At 39.2% G+C, this 11,149-nt stretch overlaps 1 protein-coding gene across 1 annotated transcript in view; it reads right to left on the reverse strand.

Moving 5' to 3' along the window:
• Positions 1 to 900: 900 nt before the first annotated feature.
• The window catches only part of LOC107565844 (fibrillin-2-like), a gene marked incomplete at its 5' end in the record, with an annotated part of 16,482 nt that continues 6,233 nt past the window's right edge, over positions 901 to 11,149 (reverse strand). The window contains 4 exons of the mRNA XM_016251133.1: positions 901 to 1,136; positions 1,334 to 1,453; positions 4,421 to 4,549; positions 4,765 to 4,881. Of these exons, the coding sequence (XP_016106619.1) occupies positions 901 to 1,136; positions 1,334 to 1,453; positions 4,421 to 4,549; positions 4,765 to 4,881 (602 nt within the window). The remainder of the gene's footprint in view (positions 1,137 to 1,333; positions 1,454 to 4,420; positions 4,550 to 4,764; positions 4,882 to 11,149) is intronic.

An 11,149-nucleotide genomic window follows, 5' to 3' on the forward strand; every position in this document is an offset into this window, starting at 1 on the left:
ACTGGACCCCAACTGAGCCTGGTTTCTCCCAAGGTTTTTTCTCCATTTCTGTCACCGATGGAGTTTTGGTTCCTTTGGCTTGCTTAGTTGGGGATGCTTGACTGATTGCACAGACACTATTGAAGAGAGCTGAACTGGATGATGACATCACTGAATCATCAATGAACTGACTTTATCTGAAAAAATGACTCTTTGTTATTGTCTTCTTGGATTATTGACAAAGTATTTTCCTGTTTAATACTGTAAAGCTGCTTTGACACAATCAGTATTGTATAAAGTGCTATACAAATAAAGGTGACTTGACTTGATCAGTAAATTATTAAAATGGTAAGGTAGTCTCCTTGCTGTTTTCCCTGAAACATTCAATTCCTTAATTTTCTTTAATCAATAAGAAATCTGGGGGGGGGCTGGACATGTAAATGAGGGCGCCTAGGCCCCCCCAGGCCCACTCGTGACTATGCCACTGCACTATAAATTTACATTTACATTTAGTCATTTTGCCGATTTTTTTTTAAGATTAAGTCAAGTAGCGTTTAAAGAGATGAGTTTGCACTGCAGTTTGCAAGTGACAATACCAGGAGAAGAAGCCATTACTCACTGTGATTGTTGAATGATTCTGACTTACCACTGTTGTTTGATGAACGCATGGTTTAGATTAAAAAGCAAACAATGTCAAAATAGTTTGTTAGATAATATCAGAAGTATGGTGATAATTAAGTTATATTTTAACAGTTTAAACAAAACAATCACAAACCAATGCATAGTTTAATAATTTGTACAATATAATGAAATACATTATTGACTATTACCTGTACTGTTATTTAGATGACACATGGCTGTAAACTGACCACTGATATGAGTCAATAATTCTATGACCTGTAAGATTATTTAGTATACATCTCACCCCTGTCCTGCTCTGTAATATCCTGCCGGACATCCACACATGAATCCACCCTGTGTGTTTGAGCAGCCATATCTGCAGGGGCTCATGAAGGACACACACTCGTCCACATCCTCACAGCTAGTGGACACGGGGTCAAAGGTGAAGCCAGATGGACAGCCACACTTAAAACTGCCCAATGTGTTAAAACAAGATGCTAAACCACAGCTGCCCGGGTTCAAACACTCATTGTCATCTGTAGGACAGAAAAGGTCAGTAGCATATGTAAACTGTAATTACAACAGTAATTTAAAAAATGTGAGCACCATGGGCTCAATGTGTCTGAAGCACATACACTAATCACATGACAATCATGAGCTCATGTATTTACAACATCCTGTAAATATATGAAAATGAACAATAATAATGGGGAAGGTTTGTGTGTGTACTGACCCACACACTGGTTCCACTGCTGGTGCTGTGTGTATCCATCTGGACAGCTGCAGCGGAAACCACCCGCAACATTCTGACAACCGAACTGACACCTGTGATCAGGCGCACACTCATCTACATCTGACAGAGACAGAAACAGCAGTTCAGTTCAAAAACTGCAAACTACATGCACCCATCACACACCTGTAACATTCATTCATGCTCACATATCCCATATGGCATTTTTTTCTGGTAACAGTATATTTTAAATACATGCTTAATATACAGTATGTTATAAGCATTGAAGTGGTGAATTATTAATGAAATTGAAAACATATTTAGTTTCAATCTTCATATACCAAAAAATGTTTCAAAATGTGTTTCAGGGGCAAGAAAATACATTTCCAATCTTACAGTAGCCTACATTTTAGCTAAATGCAAATGATGGTTCTGGTGAAAGGAAAACTTGCTAGAAAAATTCAGATAAAACATTTCAATCTCACACACACACACACACACACACACACACACACACACACACACAAAGAGAGCCGTACCATCACAGTTGAGGCCGAGAGAGTCCAGAATGAAGCCCCGTGGACACTCACAGTTGAAGCTGCCCACTGAATTCTGACAGATGCTCCGCTGACCGCACGGACCCCGCTCAGACAAACATTCATTAATATCTAAGAGAAGAAAGAAAGAAGCACCTTAACATTGAAAATCACAGGTCATGACACTCACCTGACATACTGCTTTTCACTTCATTTATGATAATCATCACATACAGAAACAAAACTCACAACTGTAATGTTTCCAAGCACTACTTGTGTGTTTATCAAGAAGTGATGTAAAGTTTCCTGCTTTTGTTGTTAAAGGGTCATCTGAATGTGTGTTTCACCTTTGCAGGCCGTGTGATGCTGGGTGAAGCCTGCCGGACACTTGCAGGTGAATCCACCGATGGAGTTGACACATGAGAACTGACAATTGTGTCGTCTGCTCTGACATTCATCCACATCTACAGATAAAAAAAAACTCAAATCAAACCAATGCTTTCTTTTTAAAAGGGCAGCTAAACATTTCAAGGACATTTCAGCACATCAAAGTCTAAAAAGGCTTACTATGATGGTCAGTAAATGTTTCCCAATGATGCAGACTGCTCTCTCATCAACTAACAATTAATTCCTCAGATGACAACACATGTCCTCTGTTACACTGTGCACATGCTGGATCAGATGTAGTGAACATCAGCAAGATGGCAACCCCGTTTCATTCCGAAGAGATCAGGCTTTGTGGACAACAAAGGATGCTTGTGCCTTAAGATAAACAACACTACCTCTTGTGGTACTTACTAGAACCAGGAAGTACAGTACAGTAACCCCCCATTCAGGAACTGCTTTGTTCTCCCTCAAGCTTATCATTTGTGCGAGGCATGAATGAGGACTTCAGCATTCCATTGATCAAAGACTGATCCAATCACAATGTGCTCTTTCGCTGATCACAATCCTTCAATCTATAGACCTAAGTTTGAAGTAATGGTGCTTCATATAACATTATCCAGAGAAATAGTGTAAATGATCAATCCCCTGTGACTTTTGTACTGGCTACTCTATATAGGCCACCAGGGCACCATACAGACTTTATCAAATAATTTGATGATTTTCTATCTGAGTTAGTGCTGGCTGCAGATAAAGTCTTAATTGTTGGTCATTTTAATATTCATGTTAATAATGAAAAAGATGCATTGGGATCAGCATTTACTGTATATACATTCTAAACTGCGGTTAGATAACACGTGTCAGGGCCTACTCATTGTCATAATCATACTTAAGATTGTATACTGTCACATGGAATTGATGTTAATGGCGTTGGAATTCTGCAGCAGAGTGATGATATCTCGGATCATTATCTAGTCTCATGTTTACTCCATATAGCTAAAGCTGCAAATTCAGCTCCTTGTTACAAATATGGTAGAACCATCACTTCTACCACAAAAGACTGCTTTATAAATAATCTTCCTGACTTGTCTCAATTCCTTAGCATATCCAATAGCTCAGAAAAACTTGTTGTAACAGAAGCTATTGACTCTCTCTTTTCTAGCACTTTAGATAGGGTTGCTCTTTTATGCTTACAGAAGATTAAGGAAAACAGTCCGACACCGTGGTATAATGAGCACACTCGCACCTTATAGAGAGCAGCCCGGAAAATGGAGCGCAGCTGGAAGAAAACAAAACTAGAGGTATTTCGTATTGCATGGCAGGAAATTACACCTACAGTACTTATAGAAAAGGTCTAAAAACTGCTACTTACGTTTCATCTCTCTTAGAAGAGAACAAACACATCCCCAGACATTTATTCAATACAGGGGCTAAATTAATGAAAAAAAGAAAGCATCAACAGACACAGACCTTTCCCAACAGCTCAGCAGTAATGACTTAATGAACTTCTTTACTTCCAAGATCGATACTATTAGAGATAAAAGTATAACCATGCAGCTGTTAGCCACAGTATCGCATATAGATCCCCTGAGGAACAATTCCCCTCATTCTCTGCTATAGGACAGGAAGATTTGTATAAACTTGTCAAATCATCAAAACCTACAACATGTATGTTAGACCCTATTCCATATAAGCTACTAAAAGAGGTGCTTCCAGAAGTCATAGATCCTCTTATGAATATTATTAATTCATCATTTGTAATTCAGCATGTGCAAAACTGCATTTTTCTTAAAAATATATCTAAATTACGACCTATGCTCTCAATGTCAAATGCAGAAACGCTAATTCATGTGTTCATGACCTTAAGGTTAGATTATTGTAATACTTTATTTGGTGGTTGCTCTCCGCACTTAAACAAACTCCAGCTGGTCCAAAATGCAGCAGCTAGAGTTCTTACTAGAACCAGGAAGTATGACCATATTAGCCCGGTTCTGAAAACACTGCACTGGCTCCCTATTGAACAACGAATACATTTTGAAATCTCATATCGCATTATAGTTTGCTGCTATCTCAAAACTCTGGCCATTTGATAATATCTAGAATATCAAAATCTAATGCGGGTAGCAGATCCTTTTCCTATTTAGTGCCCAAACTCTAAAGAGAGCCGTACCATCACAGTTGAGGCCGAGAGAGTCCAGAATGAAGCCCTGTGGACACTCACAGTTGAAGCTGCCCACTGAATTCTGACAGATGCTCCGCTGACCGCACGGACCCCGCTCAGACAAACATTCATTAATATCTAAGAGAAGAAAGAAAGAAGCACCTTAACATTGAAAATCACAGGTCATGACACTCACCTGACATACTGCTTTTCACTTCATTTATGATAATCATCACATACAGAAACAAAACTCACAACTGTAATGTTTCCAAGCACTACTTGTGTGTTTATCAAGAAGTGATGTAAAGTTTCCTGCTTTTGTTGTTAAAGGGTCATCTGAATGTGTGTTTCACCTTTGCAGGCCGTGTGATGCTGGGTGAAGCCTGCCGGACACTTGCAGGTGAATCCACCGATGGAGTTGACACATGAGAACTGACAATTGTGTCGTCTGCTCTGACATTCATCCACATCTACAGATAAAAAAAAACTCAAATCAAACCAATGCTTTCTTTTTAAAAGGGCAGCTAAACATTTCAAGGACATTTCAGCACATCAAAGTCTAAAAAGGCTTACTATGATGGTCAGTAAATGTTTCCCAATGATGCAGACTGCTCTCTCATCAACTAACAATTAATTCCTCAGATGACAACACATGTCCTCTGTTACACTGTGCACATGCTGGATCAGATGTAGTGAACATCAGCAAGATGGCAACCCCGTTTCATTCCGAAGAGATCAGGCTTTGTGGACAACAAAGGATGCTTGTGCCTTAAGATAAACAACACTACCTCTTGTGGTACTTACTAGAACCAGGAAGTACAGTACAGTAACCCCCCATTCAGGAACTGCTTTGTTCTCCCTCAAGCTTATCATTTGTGCAAGGCATGAATGAGGACTTCAGCATTCCATTGATCAAAGACTGATCCAATCACAATGTGCTCTTTCGCTGATCACAATCCTTCAATCTATAGACCTAAGTTTGAAGTAATGGTGCTTCATATAACATTATCCAGAGAAATAGTGTAAATGATCAATCCCCTGTGACTTTTGTACTGGCTACTGTATACAGGCCACCAGGGCACCATACAGACTTTATCAAATAATTTGATGATTTTCTATCTGAGTTAGTGCTGGCTGCAGATAAAGTCTTAATTGTTGGTCATTTTAATATTCATGTTAATAATGAAAAAGATGCATTGGGATCAGCATTTACTGTATATACATTCTAAACTGCGGTTAGATAACACGTGTCAGGGCCTACTCATTGTCATAATCATACTTAAGATTGTATACTGTCACATGGAATTGATGTTAATGGCGTTGGAATTCTGCAGCAGAGTGATGATATCTCGGATCATTATCTAGTCTCATGTTTACTCCATATAGCTAAAGCTGCAAATTCAGCTCCTTGTTACAAATATGGTAGAACCATCACTTCTACCACAAAAGACTGCTTTATAAATAATCTTCCTGACTTGTCTCAATTCCTTAGCATATCCAATAGCTCAGAAAAACTTGTTGTAACAGAAGCTATTGACTCTCTCTTTTCTAGCACTTTAGATAGGGTTGCTCTTTTATGCTTACAGAAGATTAAGGAAAACAGTCCGACACCGTGGTATAATGAGCACACTCGCACCTTATAGAGAGCAGCCCGGAAAATGGAGCGCAGCTGGAAGAAAACAAAACTAGAGGTATTTCGTATTGCATGGCAGGAAATTACACCTACAGTACTTATAGAAAAGGTCTAAAAACTGCTACTTACGTTTCATCTCTCTTAGAAGAGAACAAACACATCCCCAGACATTTATTCAATACAGGGGCTAAATTAATGAAAAAAAGAAAGCATCAACAGACACAGACCTTTCCCAACAGCTCAGCAGTAATGACTTAATGAACTTCTTTACTTCCAAGATCGATACTATTAGAGATAAAAGTATAACCATGCAGCTGTTAGCCACAGTATCGCATATAGATCCCCTGAGGAACAATTCCCCTCATTCTCTGCTATAGGACAGGAAGATTTGTATAAACTTGTCAAATCATCAAAACCTACAACATGTATGTTAGACCCTATTCCATATAAGCTACTAAAAGAGGTGCTTCCAGAAGTCATAGATCCTCTTATGAATATTATTAATTCATCATTTGTAATTCAGCATGTGCAAAACTGCATTTTTCTTAAAAATATATCTAAATTACGACCTATGCTCTCAATGTCAAATGCAGAAACGCTAATTCATGTGTTCATGACCTTAAGGTTAGATTATTGTAATACTTTATTGGGTGGTTGCTCTCCGCACTTAAACAAACTCCAGCTGGTCCAAAATGCAGCAGCTAGAGTTCTTACTAGAACCAGGAAGTATGACCATATTAGCCCGGTTCTGAAAACACTGCACTGGCTCCCTATTGAACAACGAATACATTTTGAAATCTCATATCGCATTATAGTTTGCTGCTATCTCAAAACTCTGGCCATTTGATAATATCTAGAATATCAAAATCTAATGCGGGTAGCAGATCCTTTTCCTATTTAGTGCCCAAACTCTGGAACAATCTAACTAGGGTTGTTCGGGAGGCAGACACACTCTGTCAGTTTAAATCTAGATTAAAGACCCATCTCTTTAACCTGGCTTACACATAACACACTATCACATTTCTAATTAAAATCTGTTAAAGCATTGTTAGGCTGCATTAATTAGGTCAACTGGAACCGGGAACACTTCCCTCATGTTTACTCCATATAGCTAAAGCTGCAAATTCAGCTCCTTGTTACAAATATGGTAGAACCATCACTTCTACCACAAAAGACTGCTTTATAAATAATCTTCCTGACTTGTCTCAATTCCTTAGCATATCCAATAGCTCAGAAAAACTTGTTGTAACAGAAGCTATTGACTCTCTCTTTTCTAGCACTTTAGATAGGGTTGCTCTTTTATGCTTACAGAAGATTAAGGAAAACAGTCCGACACCGTGGTATAATGAGCACACTCGCACCTTATAGAGAGCAGCCCGGAAAATGGAGCGCAGCTGGAAGAAAACAAAACTAGAGGTATTTCGTATTGCATGGCAGGAAATTACACCTACAGTACTTATAGAAAAGGTCTAAAAACTGCTAGATCTACTTACGTTTCATCTCTCTTAGAAGAGAACAAACACATCCCCAGACATTTATTCAATACAGGGGCTAAATTAATGAAAAAAAGAAAGCATCAACAGACACAGACCTTTCCCAACAGCTCAGCAGTAATGACTTAATGAACTTCTTTACTTCCAAGATCGATACTATTAGAGATAAAAGTATAACCATGCAGCTGTTAGCCACAGTATCGCATATAGATCCCCTGAGGAACAATTCCCCTCATTCTCTGCTATAGGACAGGAAGATTTGTATAAACTTGTCAAATCATCAAAACCTACAACATGTATGTTAGACCCTATTCCATATAAGCTACTAAAAGAGGTGCTTCCAGAAGTCATAGATCCTCTTATGAATATTATTAATTCATCATTTGTAATTCAGCATGTGCAAAACTGCATTTTTCTTAAAAATATATCTAAATTACGACCTATGCTCTCAATGTCAAATGCAGAAACGCTAATTCATGTGTTCATGACCTTAAGGTTAGATTATTGTAATACTTTATTGGGTGGTTGCTCTCCGCACTTAAACAAACTCCAGCTGGTCCAAAATGCAGCAGCTAGAGTTCTTACTAGAACCAGGAAGTATGACCATATTAGCCCGGTTCTGAAAACACTGCACTGGCTCCCTATTGAACAACGAATACATTTTGAAATCTCATATCGCATTATAGTTTGCTGCTATCTCAAAACTCTGGCCATTTGATAATATCTAGAATATCAAAATCTAATGCGGGTAGCAGATCCTTTTCCTATTTAGTGCCCAAACTCTGGAACAATCTAACTAGGGTTGTTCGGGAGGCAGACACACTCTGTCAGTTTAAATCTAGATTAAAGACCCATCTCTTTAACCTGGCTTACACATAACACACTATCGCATTTCTAATTAAAATCTGTTAAAGCATTGTTAGGCTGCATTAATTAGGTCAACTGGAACCGGGAACACTTCCCATAGCACCCAATGTACTCACTACATCGTAAGAAGAATGGCATCTACGCTAATATTAGTCCCTTTCATTCTTATTCCGAGGTCACCGTACCCACCTAGATCCAGTCCGTATCCAGATCAGATGGTGGATCATCACCTAGAGATGACCTCTACAGCCCTGAATGTCAGCGGAGACCATGTCAACAAGATGCACCCCAGAGACAGATCCCCTGTGAAGACTGTCACCTTGACGACCATCGGTGCAAGACCACGGGAACCAGACAAGTCCTCTGCACACGTGTTGCAGCCTGGAATTCAACCACGCCATGCTGGTTTCGTCTGGCCAGAGGAGAACTGGTCCCCCGACTGAGCCTGGTTTCTCCCAAGGATTTTTCTCCATTTCTGTCACCGATGGAGTTTTTGTTCCTTGCCACGGTTGCCTTTGGCTTGCTTAGTTGGGGACGATTGACTGATTGCACAGACATTATTGGAAGAGAGCTGAACTGGATGATGACATCACTGAATCTTGAACCTTGTCAGTGTTGTGCGCTTGCTTAGCCCTTTGTTGTGATAAACAGTAAAGTGTGTTCAAGCGCTAGCAAAAGACAGTGTAAAGAAATACTCTTTGAGCGAAGCAGTCAATCAGCGGAAGTTAAAAGTTTATTTATTGCTTGTCTCATTAGTGTTTAGGGCAGTTGTCATTGCTAGAAAATGCTTGTTTTGTTTACTGCGTTGAGACATGCTGAAGTCATGTTTGGTCTTGTACTGTTTCGCATACCTTGTCAGTGTTGTGTGCTTGCTTAGCCCTTTGTTGTGATGAACAGTAAAGTGTGTTAAGCGGAATTCAATTTCTGTTGTTCCTTGCCACGGTTGATTTGTTCCTTGACAAATCAAACGAGTATAAAAAGGTTAGTATACCGCATCAACGGTCGCAGCAGCCCTCGTGTGAAGACCGAAGAGTGTAAAGACCATCGAATCTATCGTGCGACTCCACCATGCAGGGACACCGGCAAGGGACATAAGTATCGCTTTTGATTCATCCTCTTTTCTACACCTTGATTCACTTCGGTTTCAGTTTTTATGACCAATTCTCAGGGGTGTGAAGTGACGAATTACAAATACTCACGTTACAGTAATTAAGTCGTTTTTATCAGTAATTGTACTTTTTTGAGTAGCTTAAAAATTGTGTACTTTTACTTTTACTTGAGTACATTTTAAGTGATGTATCAGTACTTTTACTCCGCTATTTTCCTCCGTTTGTGGTCGTTACATGCTTATTTTAATTGTATTTTTATCCATCAACGTGATTGGATAGAGAGTAATAGGTCTCGTGACTTTCGTCAAATCAAATTGTGCATAGAAAACTTTAACCGCCAACTGTTTATCATGGCTGCTGGAAGCGCATTCTTCAAGCATCAATTCTGTCGCATCTTCCTCTAACTTAATATGTTTTATGTGCAACAACAGCATGCTGTCTCAGTGGCCTTACACATGATTTTAAATCTATTTTTTCAAACTTTATGATTTAAATGTAGATGATTGTATTGAGAATAACCTTCATCTTTTCTTCAACTGAATACTGCTTCCGTGCTGTTTTGATGTATTTTAAAGAGTTGGCAGTCAAAATTAAAACTGCTAGATGATAGATACTCTTCATTATTTATGATAAACAAGATAATGTGAATTACGGAATGTGCAACGTTTTTAAAATGTATAAATTGCGGTGTACAGCGTTTATTATGAGGGGGTAGAATCCACTGCTCAGTACTCACTACTCAATACTCATGAGTACTTTTAAATAGGCCACTCTTTTACTCTTCCTCAAGTAGTTTTTTGGACAAGTACTTTTACTCTACTCACACTAAATTTTTTGGAAGGTAATGGTACTTTTACTTGAGTATATTTTTTCAGTACTCTTTCCACCACTGCCAATTCTTACTATGTGTTTCCATATCCCTACTATTACTACCACTCACAAACCACGCATCACACACAATACACACACACAACACTACTTTCTTTTTCTATTGGTCTCTGGAATTGTCCGTCTGCAGTAAACAAAGCAGATTTCATTACATCTATTACTATTCATTCAAGACTAAACCTCATGGCCCTGACAGAGACGTGGATCAAGCCAGAGGACACTGCTACTTCTGCAGCATTCTCCAATAATTTCTCATCAGAATCAGAATCAGAATGAGCTTTATTGCCAGGTATGTTTACACATACGAGGAATTTGTTTTCGTGACAGAAGCTTCCACAGTGTAACAGAATGACAGTGACAGAACAAAAAAAAACAGATAATAAAAAATAGAACAAGTAAATAAGGAATAAAAATATTTAAATTGACAGTTGTATGTGTGAAAGCCCGGCAGACTCAACGCGCTGTCCGGAATGGCGTCTTTCAGCCAGGTTTCCGTGAAACACAGAGCAGCAGAGTTTGAAAAATCCTTATTTGTCCGGGAGAGCAGAAGAAGTTCATCCGTTTTGTTGGGTAGAGAGAGGAGATTTGCCAGATGGATGCTAGGCAACGGCATTCTGAATCCACGCTGTCTGAGCTTCACTAGCGCGCCGGCTCGCTTCCCCCATCTGCGCGTCCTGAAGCACTTGATCAGCGCCGCAGCTCCCCCGACAACAATGTCCAGCAAAACATCAGAATAATCCAAAACCGG

This window comes from Sinocyclocheilus grahami, unplaced genomic scaffold, assembly GCF_001515645.1.
Source record: "Sinocyclocheilus grahami isolate Dianchi unplaced genomic scaffold, SAMN03320097.WGS_v1.1 scaffold1031.1, whole genome shotgun sequence".
Classification (NCBI taxonomy): domain Eukaryota; kingdom Metazoa; phylum Chordata; class Actinopteri; order Cypriniformes; family Cyprinidae; genus Sinocyclocheilus; species Sinocyclocheilus grahami.